This window comes from Taeniopygia guttata, chromosome 20 (assembly GCF_048771995.1).
Source record: "Taeniopygia guttata chromosome 20, bTaeGut7.mat, whole genome shotgun sequence".
In the NCBI taxonomy this organism is placed as follows: Eukaryota; Metazoa; Chordata; class Aves; order Passeriformes; family Estrildidae; genus Taeniopygia; species Taeniopygia guttata.
Window position 1 is genome coordinate 6,398,437 of NC_133045.1, and position 17,252 is coordinate 6,415,688.

Genomic DNA, 17,252 nt, shown 5'->3' on the forward strand with positions numbered 1-17,252 from the left:
CTGGGCAGAGGGACAGGCTGGGGTGATGTGGTGCCATGGGATGGGCTTACACCACGTGGGCACCCAGCAGACACTTTTACTGCCGGAGCTGGGGATTAGCAGCTCCCAGGACACAGCTCAGGGGTTTTCATTTCCTAAGCAGCAAGAAAAAGTGGAATCTGTCACATAAGTGCAGACACACGCGACACAGGAGGTGCTTCTGGTTGCGATGAGGCTGTTTAGGAGTTGCCAGTCTGGCTCCCAGCCAGCTCAGGGTGAGCCTAAACAGTCAGGAAGAGTCAGTACTGGGAACTACAGGGCAGCCAGGCTCTGCCTCTTGCTGGAGACTGCTGCGGGTTGCTGTGCTGGGAACAGAACAATGCAGGGACTCGTGATTGCTGGGCTAAGGCATCCACAATGAGCAGCCAATGCTTCATGCTGGGCAGGAGGCCATAGACCGAAGTTTATAAAGCTTTATTAAACATTTTGAACAGCTGTGCAATGAACAAACAATACTCTGGAAGTTTCACAACCTCATAGCTTGAACTGCCTCAGGACAGCAACAGCCACTTCTGCTGCTCTCCACCAGAAGACTGAAGGAAAGACAAACAGATGGCAAAGGGGAAGGAAACCTTCAAAGATTAGAGGTAAGTGTTTTGTGTCAACCTCTTAAGGTTTCTCACAAACCAACCTCTGCCCCAGGGCTGTAGGCCTGACCCACCAGCACCTTGGACTCTTGACATCCTTCTGCCAGGAAGCTGGAGACACCACACATCAGCCTCTGCCCTTCTCTAGTCAGTAGCACCAGCACTTCTGTCACCTCTGGCCCAAAACCATTATCTCTGAAAATGGCTGAAGCACTTACTGCTTCAAGCCATGCCTCCACTTCATGGATCCTCTCCTGCCCTGCCCACACCCAGCCTTTCAGGCTAGCATGAGTTTTGTAGGGTAAAGTTCACAGTGACTTCCAAAATCTTGTGTCTTGCAGCATGCTGGTTCCTTCTCTCAACAGTCAATACCTTGGTAAACCTGGGACGTGTAGGAGGAGGGGAAGAGAGTCTCTACTGCCTGTCAGGCTTTATAAAAGCAGCAGCATAACTGAGGCTTTCAGGCTGGGATCTTGGAGCAAAGAGTTCAGAAAGCACTTGGGCAGTGCACACATCTCTTTGGCAGGCTGAGCAGGAGGAGATGACTCAACTGCCTCTGGCTCCAGCAGCTTTTGGCCAAGTCCATTTGTGAGCTGTTGCACTCGCCCTTGACAGCAAGGTGGGAAGGCTGGCTCCCCACAAAGAGAGACTGAGAGAATCTTGTAGCTGTTCAAGCAGGATCAGTGGGCCAAGAGCCCTGAGTTAGACCACCATGGCCTAATGCAGACAAGTGACACACAACTCCAGCACTTCCAGCTGGGCAGGGGCCAGCAGCTCAGGCTTCCAGCAGTTCTCAGTTGAGAGGGCTGGTGTCTGTTCCCGGTGATACGGGAAAGAAAAAAAAAAAAAAAGATTTCTGCTTCTAAAAAAGCAGGTGGTGCTGCCAGAGTTCACACAGTAAACAAGTTGAATTTCACAGGCAGAGTGGGAAGAATTTGCCACTCCAGTCCACGCACAGTTACAAGAAATAGGTTGTCCTTACGCCAGTCCCACGCCCAACACCCCCCTCCTCCCCAGCCCCACCCCTTTTTTAAAAAGCAAAGCCCTCAGCAGACTGGAAGATTATGATTTTCTAGGTGCCCACTATGTTGGGATCATGAGCTGATTCTGGCAGCTGGGATCCTGTGCAGTGATACAAGAAGCAGTTCCCCCAGCAGCTGTAGCAGATGAGGAATAGAGCTGCCAGGAAGACCAAGGCACAAATTGTGCAAGGTTTCCGTTCCAGGAGAAAACTGAGCAGGTAGAATCCCATGAACATTGAGTGACTGAACCACAATGCTGGGTTGAGGGGCTTGGGTATGAGCAGGACAGGTAGCAACCACTGAAGGCAGTACATCGTGGCTGGCTGGGGCCTCGTTGGCAGTAGCAGTCAGATGTGCTCCAGAACAGGCTCCAGCAACTCCTCCGGAGGGCAGGCTGCTCTGTAGGGAGGAGGAAATGTCAGACTCTCAGAGAAATGAAAGGGAAAAATCAACTGACATTCTTCTAAAGCTCCATTCATTCCCAAGCATCATATGCTGATGGTTGAACTCCCAGTACTAAATTCTAGTGTGTCTTGGAGCTGGTGGAAAGCTTCCTGCTTTCTGAACCACCCAGTCGGGGACAGGATCAGCTAAAGCTGGTACAGAAGTGTATCCTGTCCTCTGCTCCTCAGGCTTTTATCCAGGCTAACAAATGAGACCCTTTTAGCACAGTGCAGGAACAGAAAGAGAGAGGTGGAAATGGGAAACAAGCTGTCACAGCCTTCCCTGCACACATTGATCCAAGACAGTCCAAAGACTTGAGAGATGATATAAAGAAATGCAATTGAAGGGTAATCACTATTTGGTGCCACAAAGAAGTGCTAAGGAAGCATTAGTGTAAGGAATTGTTCTGCACACAAACAATAAAGTCCTCTAGCAGGACAGCACCAGAGCAGCTACACATCAAGCTACCCAGGAAAGCCCTAGCAGCATCCAGGCTGTAAAACAAAGGGGAGGACAGTCCCAGCTTAAAGATTTATAATCCTTGCCAAACAGCTAAAGTCAGATAAGATAAAGTATGTGAATAGATCAAACCGGGGGACAGGCTCAAAATGGCAATTTCCATAAGTGCTGTAAACACAGGATTTCCTCACTTGGATTATTATAAAACCCTCTGGGAACTGAGCTTTAAGGGCTTTCCTAGGCAGAGATGGCAGCTCACTACAAGTCCAGAAAAGCTGCTCCTACCTTTAGCAATGACATTAAGTGTGTGCTTTTGGTTTTTTTTTCCTTTGAAGCACTACAAACCCCTTCAAGAATTTCAAATGGCTTTAAAAACAATAAATGCCTCACCCCCAAGAAGAGTCTGGTGGGGACAGCCCCTTGCAGAAAGCCTTGTATCTGCAATTACTCAATGGAGCAGTGCTCCCTCAGAAGCATGAAGGGCTCAGCTGAGCTTGTTAGGATTACAGCTGGGGGGTGGGAAGGTTAGTAGGATGAAGGAGTGAGAATGTAAACAAACAGCACATTCCACTGGCTCCTGTTGGCAGGAGAAGGGATTTCCTGGCAAAGGGAGGGAGAATGAGGGATTGCAGAGAAAAGCCAAGAGAAAACCACACGAGGTTCTCTTCCAAAAGAACACTGAGGTCAGACTTGTCTCACAGGTAGCAATGGGCTCTGCTGTCAGCAGCAGGAAATGCTGCCATCCTGAGCAGCATGATCTATTTTACTTTAATGTTAGTAGGAAAAAGCAGGCAAACATCCCCACCAGCACAAATATTATGTGGGGAAAGTACATTGTGCTGGTGCTCCTGCAAGGGAGTGTTTTCCAGCAGAGAGAGCAGCTGGAGTTCAATTAGTAAAACTAAGCTACAGCTCCACAGACAAAGAGTAAGGAAAAATTTGTTTTATGCTGCAATACAGATAAAGCAAAGTCACAGAAATAAAGCTCCCAATGTTAGTTCTGTTTTAGGCAAGTCACTCACTTGCATCTTTAAGGGCAAGTATAGTCCCAAGCCTTTTCCCCCCATCTGTAAACTGGAATTAGCTATTACTCATTTCATAACAAAACATGCTGTCTCCTCGCCTTTGTGAATTGCTCAGATGTCTCTGGAGTAAACAATACCACAGAAGTACTAGAGAACTTTTTTTTCCCAAGGGGAAGAATGGAAAGAAAAAGCTCTAACAACAAATATTTGAACAGGAAGGTAATTAAAACCCACCACTCAACTTTTCCGTTCAGATTGCATTGAATGCAGCAAAGTTTTACTAAATCAATGATCTGCAGCTGCCTTAATCCTCCTGAAATGTTCCCTTCTTGAAGTTTCCTGCAATTTTTTTTCTCACAAGTGCTCGAAACACTGAGCATTAAAAATCACTCCCTAAATGCCATGTTATGTTTTTGCTAGATCCAGCCCTAAGTTGCATCAGCTTGACTTCTGTGGCAATTTGTGTCACCTGTTCTTGATACTTTAAAGTGCCTACTTTGCTTTGGGTTTCTGTCTCTAAAGTAAAGAAATGGGTAAAGAATGTGTCTGTTAAGTAGCACAAGGCTGAACTAGAATTTTTCAGAACTAATGTCACAAACCTCTCAGCTCTAATAGAGTAATGTGTCACTATTGAGCTTTTAACCCCAAACTTTACAACTGACCACAGTTAAAAAACACTTATAATTTGTGTTTTAGCTACACTTTGTATTTCATAGTCTGGCCTCCTCGTTCCTACAATGCTCTTAACAATAACACTCTAAATACTGAGTTGATTTTAAGTGTCTAAGCTTTACTAGTGCAGTTCCTACAAACACAAAGCCGTCTCCCAACAAGTTACTAATTTTTAAATATTAGTATTTCCTGCAAGAACCAGATGCTTGTAGCAATCAATACAACCACTGTAGAATAAAGAACCATTTATAGCAGTTATTTTTACTACAAAGTTTCAATGCCAATGCACTTCAACCTGCAAACCTCTTGGATTTCTGCCAAATGCAGCCATTCAAACAGCTGCTCTTTGTATCTGTAGTCAGTTTGCTTTTATTCTCACGTCTCCCTTCACTACCAACCAGTTAAAGGCTCAGGACCCTTTGCTATATCCCACAGCTGATCCTAGACCAAGTACTTACTGTTGGAGGCTGCTACAGCTCTGTCTCCCTCAAGGGACTTCCCAGCAGTAAGATCCGTGCTCTTCACTAGAGACTCTCTGTACAGCTGGCACTGAGACCGAGTTCTCTTTACACTCTATTGATCCAAGAGAAACAGCACCTCCTGCTATCAGCTCCTTACTGAGCAGGGAACATTCTCCTTCATGCCCAGGACAGGCAGATCCTTCTGAAAGCCACAACAATATTTGGTTTTGCCTGGTTTCTCAAGCAAGGTGAAATCTACAAATTAAAGATTCCTACCTTGTTGTCTTTGTCCCCTCGTCACAATCCAAGCCAAACATTACCATATTACCACAGAGCAAATAACAACCTGTCACCCAACATGACTGGTTTCACAACTGCATCCTGTTTTCCCTCAACCAGTTGCTCTTGTTCTCCCCTGCCCGACTCACTCCTTGCCTCAGCCAGCCCAGTGTCCCGCTATCCCCAAACCTGCTCCTCATGTCACACGATTTTGTGGCCACTTATGTTTACCTGACAGCTCCTTCCCACATCCCCTTTCACCCCTCCACAGCTCTGGGAGCCACTTGAACTCATTTCAGACCCCTCAGCAGCAGAGCTGGTGATGCTCCCTCTGTGGCCCAGTCTGATCTCCACGTGCTGCCAGAGCCTCCTCCTGCCAGTTCCTGCAGCCAGGGGAGGTTCCCTGCGCACCTCCTTAATGACCAAGCACCAATACTTTTCCACATGCTTATTAGATGGCTTCCATTGCATTCCCAGCCCTCCCTGCTGTCATCTTCCCTCCCAAAAACATTCAGGTCCTACTGGTGTATGTTCGTGCAGAGGATTTTGGAATTCCAGTGCAAAGGCAGCAGCAGACCTTTCCCAAGCAGAAACAAAATTTCAGTGATGACAGGTGTAGCGTGAGTAGCACAGTGCACTGCTTTGCAATGGATCAGTCATGTTTTGTAATAAATCCATCTGAGGAGCTAGCAAGCTGTTCCTTCATATTCCACAAAGTAACTCAGCAATTAACACACTGAGAGGTGTTCCTACACTATAGGTTTGACACCTCAGTACGTCAATACCAAGTCGTATCTTTCTCAAGAACATTTGAATTCTTTAACAGTCCATTTACCCTGGAAGGGGAGAATATCAGCCAAATTTTCCTAAGCACTTCAAGGGTAAGCTTGTTCAGACCTTACAAAGGCAGCCTTTAAGCCAGTGCTGTCCACAAAGAACTCCCCCAGCAGATGCTACAGAAAGACTTTCCCAGGCTGAGAGCTGAAAGGTCTGCAATAAAACACTGAGTAACCTTTTTATTGGGGCGTGCTGGTATCATCTTCCCTCCTTCCCAAAAGCTGAAGTCTCTGCTTGTGATGAAAAGCCACACTGGTTAGATAAAACTCTCTCAAGTTATCCAGTGCACATAAACTGAAGAGGAAGCCTCAGGGATGTGTTTCTTACCTACAATGCTCACCTGTCTGCTTAAAATTGTTTTAATCAAAAACCCTGCCACAAATACTAACTGATGCATGTGGGCAGTGCTTCACACTGCCAGTGTGTGTTCAAAACCAACTCCAATATCACACAGCACCCAAAACAGCTGCTGAAAAATACACATCTAAAGCACTGGGACAAAAAGAGAGGTGAAGAACTATCAAGTGACAAGTTTGAAGAGTTCAGCTAAGAAAAGTAACAGCAGACCAGTTTCCCAGATGCCAACCCTCTGTCGTAAACCCAAGAACCATAACTGCTCAAACTTTAAGACCTATTTACAGCAGGGATTAACTTCTCTAGGGTTTTTTTTTAGCTTTGCCACTATTATTTCAATTTTTTAAAAAGCTTTATCTGCTGGTATGACTCAGCTGGAAAGAGTGAGTCTATACTTTTTGGCAAAGGCCATACCCTAGTCTTGGATCATGCCTTGGAGACTTGATGTAGACTCAGAAATAGTGCAATGTAATCACAACAGTTTCCAAAAAGGCAACAAATCCTTTCCTAACCAAGACTGTGGGTTAGTGCTCTGATTTCTCAAGACAGACACAAGCCAAAGCAACTCACTTGGTGAAAAGTGGAGGCTCTCTGTTGAGCCACTCTTTTCACCACTTCCAGAGACATGTCCACTCCATTTGGACTGCAATGCCCTCACAGCACCAGAGCGAATCCTTCTCCACCCATGAGCAGGAAGGCAGAGGAGAGATCCAAACCAAAACTAATTGTTTTTCTCAGAGAGCTTGGAATGGGCCTGGAGATCATCAGGAATCAGAGGAGCAGAAGCTTAAGTCAGCCAGCTCTGTGATGGGAAGAGGTCAGCAGTCACAGATGTCATCTGAAGTACTGCTACTTTCATTTGTACAAATTCATTAATTTTCAGAGGTCCTCATTCCCACCTTCTACCTTTAACTGCCAAAGATCACAACTTCCAGGCCCATTCCAAGATCCCTAAGAAAAGTAGTTTTAATTTGGACCTCTTCTCTACCTTTTGTGCCTTCAGCAGGCTTCAGAGGTCCAAATACAGCCTGGTAAGGGTGAGTTTTCTGCATCTCAGATCAGGAAAGGCAAAAATGCTGTTTGAGCAGCTGTAAGAGTTATGACCTACAGTTTGGAAAGACAAAGGTTACTGCACCATGACAATACTTGCAAGGTCCATTGAAACGTTTCAGTACCAGGGAAGTGTGGGAGAGTTCAGCATGAGCATGTTGCGGACTGCTTTAAGAGCTTGTTTTTTCTCTTCTCTTGCACTTGCGTGTTTGTGATATCATGAGCAATGCCTGTATGACAGAACAGCTTGTAAACTCAGTTTGTAGCCGGCTCAAAGCACGTACGGGTGCTCGGGGAGGGTGCCTGGATAGTTTATGAATACTGCAGAGTATTCATAAACTATCACAGAATACCCCGGGCTGGAGGGGACCCACAAGGCCCATCCCAGCCCGGCTGTGGGGACAAAAGCTTGTCAGAGCATTGTGCTGCCCTGGGGAGGAACTGGCGAAGGTTTGCTTGCAGAAGGCGCTAAGGAGAGCTACGGAGCAGCAGGCAGGGAGGGGAGGGCACACACAGCGCTGTTATTTCCATGCTGGCACCGAGCTCAGGGCCGGTTGGAGCCTTTTCCCCCGCGGCGCACGCAGGGCCAGGAGCGCGGGGCCGCTCGGAGCAGCGAACCTTTCCCCCTTTTTCCCCCGTTCCCCCCCTCCGAGCTCCGCAGCCGCAGCGCTCCCCGCTCCGCCGGCCGGGCCCGGCCGCTCCCGGCCCGTACTCACCGCCGCCTCACGCCGCCATCCCGGGGCCGCCCGGCGGAAGGAGGGAGCGGCGTGCCGGAGCCGGGGGAGGCCGCGGTGTCCCGGCTGTCCCCGCTGTCCCGGCTGTCCCCGGAGCGCTGCGGCCGCGCTGCTGCAGCTCCGCGGCGGGCGCGGGCAGCGGCCGCTCCTCGGGCGGGTCCGGCAGCGCCGCGCGGCCGCAGCGAGCGCCGCGCCTGCTGCGCCTGCGCCGGTGGAGCTGCGCCTGCGCGCCGGAGCCGCGCTCGGCCGGATCCGCGTTCTGTGAGGAGATTCTTGTGTTTGTGGCATCGCGTAATGAGGCACGCTCGGTGTGTTCAGCCGGGAGATGAGGAGACTGAGGGGGAGACCTCAGCGCTGCTCACAGGTTCCGCACGAGGGGCAGCTCCGAGCGCTTGGCTCTCGTGACCAGTGACAGGACCCGAGGGAATGGCCTGAAGCTGTCAGGGCAGGTTTAGGTTGGATATAAGAAAAGGATTTTCACCCAGAGGGTGGTCGGGCACTGGAACAGGCTCCCCAGGGCAGTGGGCACAGCTATGAGCCTGTCTGAGTTCTAGAAGCGTTTGGACACCGCTCTGAGGCACAGGTGGGACTCCTGGGGTGGCCTGTGCAGGGCCAGGAGCTGGACTGGGGGACCCTGAGGGGTCCCTTCCACCCCAGCATATTCTGTGGTTATTATTAAATGCTGTTGGCACGCTCCATTGCACCCGTGCTGTGCTGCCTCAGGGCACAGAGCACAGCGGGGCTGGGCAGGGACACTGCAGGCCATTGCTCACCCCCTGCTCCGCTGGGTCCCCTCGAGCACGGCGCTCTGGATCGTGTCCAGGGGCACCGGAATATCTCAGTGGCAGCCTGTTCCAGTCACCCAGCAGTAAAGTTCTTCATGTTCAGGTGGAACTGTTACCTCATCCCACTGTTCTGCACCACGGGGGAGAGCCTGGCTCCATCCTCAGAACACCCTCCCTGCCTGCTCACAGGCATTGATAAGCTCCCCTCGCAGTCGTCTCTCCTCCAGCCTAAACAACCCCAGCTCCCTCAGCTTCTCCTTGTAAGAGATGTCATCTTCACAGCCCTCCCCTGGGCTCGCCTCGGGGAGCTCCATGTCTCTCCTGCACTGAGCAACCCAAAGGAGCCCAAGGGAAAGAAGAAAAATAGTCCACGAAAAACAAAAACCCCAAAGACCAAGAACTGGCATTTTCACAACCATTTAAAACCCACCCAGCCACAGCTGCAGGGCCACCCACATTTCCCACAGTTTTCCATTTGGCTGGCCTGTGCATTTTTGATAATTACGATAAGACCTGCTCTCCCAATGGCCCGACAAGCGTGTATCCAGCCCCAGGATAGTTTCCCACTGCTCTGCCATTATTCTGGGCTGACCTCTTTATGGGGTGTTTAAAATTCCTGGTTTATGGCACTGCATAGGAGTGGCCCTAATGCCTTTGGCTGGTGCCAGCTCTGATGGTTCATAGTAAAAATAACTACAAGAGACCAGCTGATGATTCCCATGGCACTCAGGGGACTTTCAGGATCCTACCCAACACCAGCAGCAAGCATGCTTCACCAGGGAACTGGGCTGCTCTGAGCTGCTCCAGCACATGCTGCTGGTTGCAGTCTGCAGGATTGATACTGGCTCCAGCTTGACACAACTTGAGGTCTCCAAATCCTTTTGCAAACTGCAATGTGAACTCTCATGCCTAAGACTGCTGTGGGAGCTGTGTGCTCGCTTGGGTTTTGGTTGTGGTTCCGGCTTTCTATAAAGAAATTCCATTTTGCACTTGAAGCCTGGCTGGCAGGGGTGTGAGCTCCCAGCCCATGGCACCTTTTTCAGCAGGCAGGAACAGAGAGGGATCGTCCAAAATTCATATTTCAGCAGGCTCTGCAGGCTGCATGGAGCCATCCAGTGGAGTGGATCTGTAAGAGGCTGCAGAGTAAAAAGCATCTCTGGCATGGAAGAGAAAGGTAATCCCAGGCTAGTGGGAACAGCTTGTTCTGTGCTGGACAGGAGGCCATGGGGTTTTTATGGCCTTTCTGTTCAAGCAGAAGCTTTTAAAGGACCTCTGGCTGTGCTCTGCTTTGGTTCTGGGGAGTATTTCTTCCAGTGATTTCCCTGTCCTTTGTTTAGCTGGCTGTAAGCAGTGTCTGTTGCAATCACAAAAGCCACATCTGAGAGGAAAGGGTGTACCTCTGAAAGCAGCACTGTCAGAGGCCAAGCAGCACCACCACGACCTCCCGCTGCTCTGTGTGAACCACAAGGTGGTAATTTGTATTTTGAGAAAATAACTGAGGAGCACAGTGGTGCCAGTGTATTCCTGCATTCCCAGCCCAGGGCTGGCTGCAGCTCAGCACTTGGGGTCTGCTGAGCCAAGGCTCCCCAAAGCTCCAGGGACACTGGGTGCAGAGGAGAATCTTGTGCTGTGGCAGAGAGGTGAGCAGGTGGAGGGTTTCAAAATCCTCCAAATATAAGCTGTGAGCAAGAGCAGCTTTTTCCTTTGAAAGAAAATAAACCCTTGCTGTTGGTGAGGGGGCAGACATACACTGTGCCCAACAATTAATTTGCAAACTGGCTCCAATGTGGCCAAGTGTGACAGGACATTTATGTGAAACATGGCAACTGTGAAAGGTGAGATGTTAGAGCAGATGAATCCCTCTCTTTTCTGCAGATCAAACCCCCTTGCCTGGTCCTGCCTGCATCAAATCCCAGCTGATCCAGGCAGTGTGCTACAGACATGGCAGCTCACAGTCTTAGAGGGTCAACTCTGCCCATGAGCTGAGAAAGTAAAACCAACCAGGAGCAGCACAAACGTACAAAACACTCCAGTTTACTTCCAGCACCATTCCCAGCATGTCAGTTACACCTCTCCCAAACAGAAGACTTTTCCCAGTCCCACAGCAGTGCAGTTCAGTAGTCAATGGGCTTAGAGCCATTTCCCATCTCAGCAATGGAAGTGATCTCTCAGCTTATTGGATCCCAAAGAGAGTTCCCAGCAGCAAAACAGAACAAGCTGCTTCCAGCAAGACACGAGGCAGCAGCGCTCTGCTGTGTGTCTCCCCACAGAGCCCAGCAGGCAGTGCTGGCTGCCCTGGCTCCTCTCAGAGTGGGGGTACCCCCCTGAATTTTCGGATGACGTTGGCCAGCCGCTTGGCCAGCCCGCCCCGGCTGGGCTCCTCCACGTGGAACGTTCTGGTCAGCAGGTTGTAGAAGGAGCCGTAGCACACAGCCACCACGGTGCAGGTGAGGCAGATGACGTTGTAGGGCATGCTGAAGTCTGGTGTTGGCAGGTTCACCAGCAGTGGCTCCGTGTACAGGCGCACAAAATAGCTGGAGCCATCGGAGGAAGGAAACCTGGAGAGTGGAAGGAGGAAAGGCAGGGTCAGCCTGCACAGGACCAGTGCTTTGTGCTCACCAGAGAGGATGAGAGCAGCCCCAGCCCACAGGCTGTGGCACAGCCCCACTTCCCAGCACCAGCACACTCACAGTGAGGCGAAGAGAGGGCTCTGCTCCACATCCATGTCCTTCATTGCAGTGACACTGGGCACCAGGGCACTCAGCACAGATGAACTGAGGGCACAAAGAACACACCAGTGTCAGTCCTGACAGCAAAGACATCTCCAGAGACTGGGCAGTAAGTTTTATGCAAAGCCCAGAAAGAGATGAAGAGCTGAGGAATGTCATTACCCGACATAAAAGCCGTGATTGGGGTCAGGTGGGTACTCTGTCCACTTCAGTAAGGCCCTCTCAAACTGGATTGTGATCTTGGTGACGGAGTTGGCTGGCAGCTGGATCAGCATTTCCAAGAGGTGAGGCCGTCTCCGGTCCTGGGCTGGCTGGTAGTGGATGTAACCTAACCCCAAAGAGATTTCAGCAATGGCACCAGGGGAACCTTGTCCAACTCACATTGCCTGGACATCTCCCATGAGGTGGGAGCTCCTGCTTCCACTGTCCTGAGAGAGGTTTTCTGGGCAAGTGAAGATGTACCCATAGCAAAAAGGATGTGTTAAAGCTAAATTTAGCTGGTCTTTAAAGCTACTGACCCATGACAGTCAGGTATTCATAAGGAAAGGTATAAATGCAAAATAAAACCCAATCATCAGTTAGCTGCCTGTGCTACAAAAATTAATTCATGTTGGTTTAAAGCCTTACTGGATTATGAAATACCATCCATGTGCCTCTTATAAATAACTTAATGGTCTCATCTGCTGTGAGCACTGAACTTGGGGCTAGGAAAACATCTTAAAATGTTTTGTTTGACAATCCAGTTTCCCAGTGATCACTGGGGCCTGAGGGAGGGACTAAACCATCTTTGGAATGAGCTGCTCATGCCAAGGGAATTGGGTGGCATGCTTGGAGAGTTCACTTACTTGGCTTGTTTTCCTTCCCTTTGGTGATGATAGTCAGGGTGTGCACGTAGAGCCGCAGGTACCAGGGCACAGTCTCCAGCAGGATCACGGGGAAGGCCCGGTAGGGGTGAGTGTTGTAGATGAGGGTGCAGATCTCGCCGGTCTGCAGCCCGTACCCCGCCACGTAACGCTGAGCATGGAGTGTGGGAATGGGCATCTCCGCTGTGGAAGAGGAAGGACAGGAGTGGGGTGATTTCCAGCCCTGGAGCCCTGCCAGTGGTGCAAATGAAGTTCTGCTCACTCACAGCTGTCTTGAGGCCGCTTCCACTTCAGCTGCACATTGAGGCTGCGAGATGTGTTGAAGAGCAAGGGGCTCAGCAGGTCATAGACAGCATAGGTTTTCTTTTCTCCTTGGACAATAGCTTCATGTACTGATGTTGGAGGTGGGGACACTTCCAGGAGCTCCTTTTCCTGAGGAAAGCAAACGGACTATGACCTTGAAGAAACTGGCAACACTGGGCAAAGTCCCTCCAGGTAGCCCTGAGCTTTGCCACCCATCAGCCAGCTCCGTGCTCCTGCTAACACCACCAGGCTCATCCCCTCAGCCCTGCTCAGAGCAAGGAAATCACCTCCCTTTATTAGCCCCTGAGAGGCCAGCCCATGCAGAGGTTGGAGGTGAGGATGTTTCAGAGCCACATGAAGTGGCTGACCTGAGGGAGCAGAGCATCCTTTCTGGCCCATGAGCCTACCTTGTTCTTAGGGGAAATGTCAACGTAGACTTTGCTCTGTGATGCCAGAGGACATGTGTCAGTCAGTGTGCGAGAGAACATCTTAAAGAGGGACCAGTCTGTGGAAAGCAAGGTCAGGTAGCAGGTCAAGTGCTGCAGGCTGGGAGCACTCGAGCACAGGCACCAGGCTTACCTTTCTTTCCTTGGCCACTGGAAAAGAAGTCAAAGACCACAGTGAGGGTCTGTCTGAGCTCCCAAGACACAGCCAGGCAGGAGGCATCCTGGACAAGAAAGAGACAAGCGGCTCTGATGACACCTTCTGGAGGGGGAGGACACGAGGATGGAGCTGGAACTCCACCAGCACTGCAAGATTCCCCTTGGGGGTATCAGAGAAGCAGGATGACAGCTGTGTTAGACACAGTGAACCCATCACAGGGTAGCTGGGCAAACCAGTGTGACACCTTGCAATGTGACAAGGGAGGGTTGGATTTTCTCTTGGGGTGTTCAGCGCTTACCCTGCAGATGGGGCGGATGTGCACTGCCTGGGAGTGGTAGCTGCTGTGGAACAAGCGCTCAGCCTTCAGCAGCACAGCGAGCCCAGCCTGCAGGGAACAGAGGAGGAACTCAGCCCTGCCCTGTCCTCTGCTCCCACCGAGAGAAAGGCCCTGAGGGAACTTCTCAGTGCATACTCCCAGCTTGCTGCTGGGAGCCCAGGTCCATCTGGAGTGGCCCAATTAGGCAACAGGACTTATCTTTACCTTTGAGCCACATGGCAGCAGCTTCTTCCAAGGGGTGAGGTTCTCTGTGCAGACGACTTCCCGGGGCAGGACAGCGTAACGCAGGAGATGGTGATCCGTCCCTGGGCAGGGAGAGGGAGCTCAGCAGGCTGGGATTGCTACAGGCATCAGCACAGCAGCAGATCTGTTCCACCCCCAGTGTACCCCACATCCCACCACCCTCTCAGTATGCCTGAAATGCCATGAGCTCCACCACAAGTAAATCCCACTCTGTTTGGAGTGACTGGAAAGAATGGGTAAGGATATATCCTAGCAGATCTTTTTTAGTGAGTGCCTTAAATCCTGTAGTCCTCACTGTTTCGTAAAACACTTTTCATAGAGACAGATAAGGGCCTGGGAGCACCTGCCATGTACTACTTGTGGGTTTCCTCTGTTTAAATCCAAGCCTTGTTTGTAGGGAGAGGAAATCCTTCCGGGAAGAGGTTAACAGATGCTGTTGTACACACCCAGACCCAGAGCTGTTGCAGGACCTGCACCTGGAATGCTGGCAGTGGCACAGGGCAGAACTGAAGTGAGAGGCAAGAGTGAGAGGGCAGAGGCAGGCTCACCATTGGCTAAACCCAGGGGTTTGAAGGATGCTGTTGGAATCACTGTGTTGGTCGAGTCAATGAAGTTGAGAGAAGCACAGAATATTCCCGAAAGGATGTTACTCAGTTCTTTCCAGGCTTTGTCAACACTGTGTGAGAACAGACACCAGAGATTACTCAGCAGCTCAAATCCCTGAAACAACAAGTGTTAAGTCAGTAACATTCAGAAAATGCAGCGGGGTGACCACACTGGATTACTGAAGCTGCATGGAGCAGAGAGACTGCTGGGCTGGCACTCCCCAACTCTCTTGGTATTTTATTCTGACACATGAAATTTAAGGGACACACAGCAGGGACTCACAGGTGTCACACAGCCAAGGAACATGGTGGTAGGTACAGCTGGCATGTGAGGAGAGAGGCCAGGGGAACAGGGAGCGTGCAGGAGGTGATGTCTGTGAATGGGGAAGGGGCTGTGAGTCCCAAAGCAGTGCCTTGGTGCAACTCCAAAGGCTGACTGGACCCAGGAATGGGACACTTGCAGGGAGGAGAGAGCTCTGTGAGCCCCCTCAGGGCTGCTGCAGCTTGAACAGAGGTGGTGTGCTAAGGGAGATGGTGACAGGTATTGGGTGAGAGTCCAAGGAAGTGAGTCATGTGTGAGAGGTCAAGATACAGCCCCACTGTATTAGAGCAGCAAGGGGCCCTGCAATCCACCCCGAACCCTCATCCCCCATGCTGTTTTCTCCCGATGACACACACACCCACTGCTTGGTTAGATCAGTGTTATTTCTCTCTGTGCCACCGCTAAGTGCTTGTCATCACAGAGCCCACAGGGGAATTACTTGGGCCTCTAGTAAACAAGGATTTGCCCTCAGCACCACATCCTATCCTGTGAACAGATGGGGTATGTTCTGTGGGTTTTTTAGAGCTACTTCTGGGCTCTTCTTTCCAGCAGACATTTTCAAGCCAGGAGGCTCACTCACACACCGTGGCTGCCTCAGGAGAGGCAAGCAACAGCTGCAGTGGCCACAAAGGGGACCCGGAGGAACAGATCCATGGCTGGGGTACCTACTCGGTGACCGTGGGCTGGAACCAGACCCAGAGCTCAGCGCCAGCGGGTGCCTGGAGGGGCGGCTGCCCCCAGTAGCGGGTGCGCCAGAAGCCCTGGGTGAGCGCGAGGTGGAGCTCCCGCACGCCCAGCGCTGCCACCAGCCGCCCCAGCGCCTTCGGGAAGAGCCTGTAGTGAGAGACTGCGGCAGCGTTAGTCCCTGCCGGCCTCATGCCCCATCGCCTGCCCTGACATCACACCGGGGCCTGCCCAAACCTGCCAGCACTGCCTCTGCCTGCGCCATCGCACACAGCCCGCCTGCGTCATGGCCCCGAGCCCCCTCGCGTGACGTCACCGCACCGCTCTGACGTCATCGCACCCGTGATGTCACCGCTCGATGCAAGCCAGCACGTCGCGTGGTCCCTCCGCGATAGCCCCGCCCCTGCGCACCGCCCCAGCCAATAGCAGCGCGGTCCGCCCCCGGGCCGGCCAATAGCGGCGCGGTCCGCCCAGGCCGGGCCCGCCCTACCTGCGCCCCGCTGCAGGTCCGCGTCCCAGCGCGTGCGGAACTGGAAGGTGGCGGCCACATCGCCGGTGGGCAGCGGGCTCAGCAGCAGCTCCTCCCGCAGCGCGTCCCGCCGCTCCCGCCCCGCGTCCGCCCGCCCGGGCCCTGCCGCCGCCGCCAGCAGCAGCAGCAGCACCGCCGCCGCCATCCCGCCCCGCCCCGCCCCGCGCCGCTTCCGCTTCCGCCCGCGCCAGCAATGGCGCCGCTTCCGGGGGCGCCATGGAGACGCTGTGGGCGCCCGGGCCGCGGGGCTGTCCCGGGAGCTGCAGAACGGAGCGAGCCTGGAGCCCCGCGGGGAGAAGAGCCAGCCCGGCTGTGCCTGCGCCGGCCCCAGCCCGGGAGCGAGCGGCAGCGCTGTCACAGACCCGCAGGGATGATCGCGGCCTGCCCTGGTGGTGTGAGAGGCGCTTGAGCGGCTCTCTGAGGGCTCCTTCTGCCACGCTGAAATTGGTGCTGCAGGGGAGGCCCTGGCGCCGTCACAGTTTGGGTGGTTCCCTGCGGGCCTGGCTGTGCCCAGGACGCTGCGAGGACTGCGCCTGTCCCCAGGTGACTTCGCTGCTCCGCTCCTCCGCGGCCGGCGGCTCTCCCTCGGCTGCTCTCCGCAGGGCAGCGCCTGTCTCCGCTGCAGAACCCCCGGGAGCTCCCACACCGCCAGCCCGGGGCCGCCCCGCGGGGAGGGAACGGCAGCCGCAGCAAGGCAGCGCCGGTGGTGACTGTCCCATGGAGCCCACAGCATCTCCTGTTCTCCCGGTGATGGTTTGAGCATGGTGATCATTTGCTCCAGTAGGAAATAAGCATAAAAATTATAGCAACGTGTGGTTGCCACTTACCAGCTGCTACACCTTGGTGATTACCCACTTGCTTGCTCAGATCTAAGGTTCTCATGCAACGTTAACTTGGAACTGACAATCTGATTCAGTAGTTGTGAAGAATAAGGAGTTACTTAATAGCTCTTTTTTCTGCTCTTGCTAATTAGTGACATCATGTAAAACCAGAAAGTCAGCATGCCCAGAAAACAAAAAAGGTCACATTTACATAATATTGTTGGTCTTGTTGATTTTTTTTATACTGGACAGCTCCTTGCACCAGGATACTGGTAGGTAATAAAGGTTTAGATGCATTTTGGAAGTGATCAGCCAAATTAAAGGTAAAAACATCCATCCAGAGCTGTTAAGTACCCTGTACGTAGGTAGGGAAGTCACTGTGCTACAAGCTGAAAAGTCATGAAGCCTGGCCCTTTTTCTTGATCAACTTCCTAGGTAAAGGCAGCACATGCAATACATTTATGC

At 52.0% G+C, this 17,252-nt stretch overlaps 2 protein-coding genes across 4 annotated transcripts; both read right to left on the reverse strand.

Moving 5' to 3' along the window:
- Nucleotides 1-434: 434 nt before the first annotated feature.
- On the reverse strand, nt 435-8,166 carry BLCAP (BLCAP apoptosis inducing factor). 2 transcript variants are annotated; one of them, XM_030288452.4, is made up of 3 exons: nt 7,946-8,166; nt 4,707-4,911; nt 435-2,047 (listed from the first exon to the last, which is right to left on the reverse strand). In XM_030288452.4, exon 3 carries the CDS (start codon nt 1,960-1,962, stop codon nt 1,699-1,701), a length of 264 nt encoding a protein of 87 aa, XP_030144312.1. In that variant the 5' UTR covers nt 1,963-2,047; nt 4,707-4,911; nt 7,946-8,166; the 3' UTR covers nt 435-1,698. The 2 variants fall into 2 exon arrangements, with proteins under 2 accessions (XP_030144312.1, XP_030144311.1); XM_030288451.4 differs by lacking the exon at nt 4,707-4,911 and having other exon boundaries at nt 7,946-8,164.
- Nucleotides 8,167-10,766: 2,600 nt separating this feature from the next.
- On the reverse strand, nt 10,767-16,120 carry PIGT (phosphatidylinositol glycan anchor biosynthesis class T). 2 transcript variants are annotated; one of them, XM_002190271.6, is made up of 12 exons: nt 15,928-16,120; nt 15,423-15,600; nt 14,375-14,502; nt 13,788-13,888; nt 13,545-13,631; nt 13,223-13,310; nt 13,051-13,148; nt 12,607-12,772; nt 12,323-12,523; nt 11,640-11,805; nt 11,439-11,522; nt 10,767-11,306 (listed from the first exon to the last, which is right to left on the reverse strand). In XM_002190271.6, exons 1-12 carry the CDS (start codon nt 16,109-16,111, stop codon nt 11,054-11,056), a joined length of 1,734 nt encoding a protein of 577 aa, XP_002190307.5. In that variant the 5' UTR covers nt 16,112-16,120; the 3' UTR covers nt 10,767-11,053. The 2 variants fall into 2 exon arrangements, with proteins under 2 accessions (XP_002190307.5, XP_072773244.1); XM_072917143.1 differs by lacking the exon at nt 15,928-16,120 and adding an exon at nt 15,675-15,717.
- Nucleotides 16,121-17,252: the final 1,132 nt, after the last annotated feature.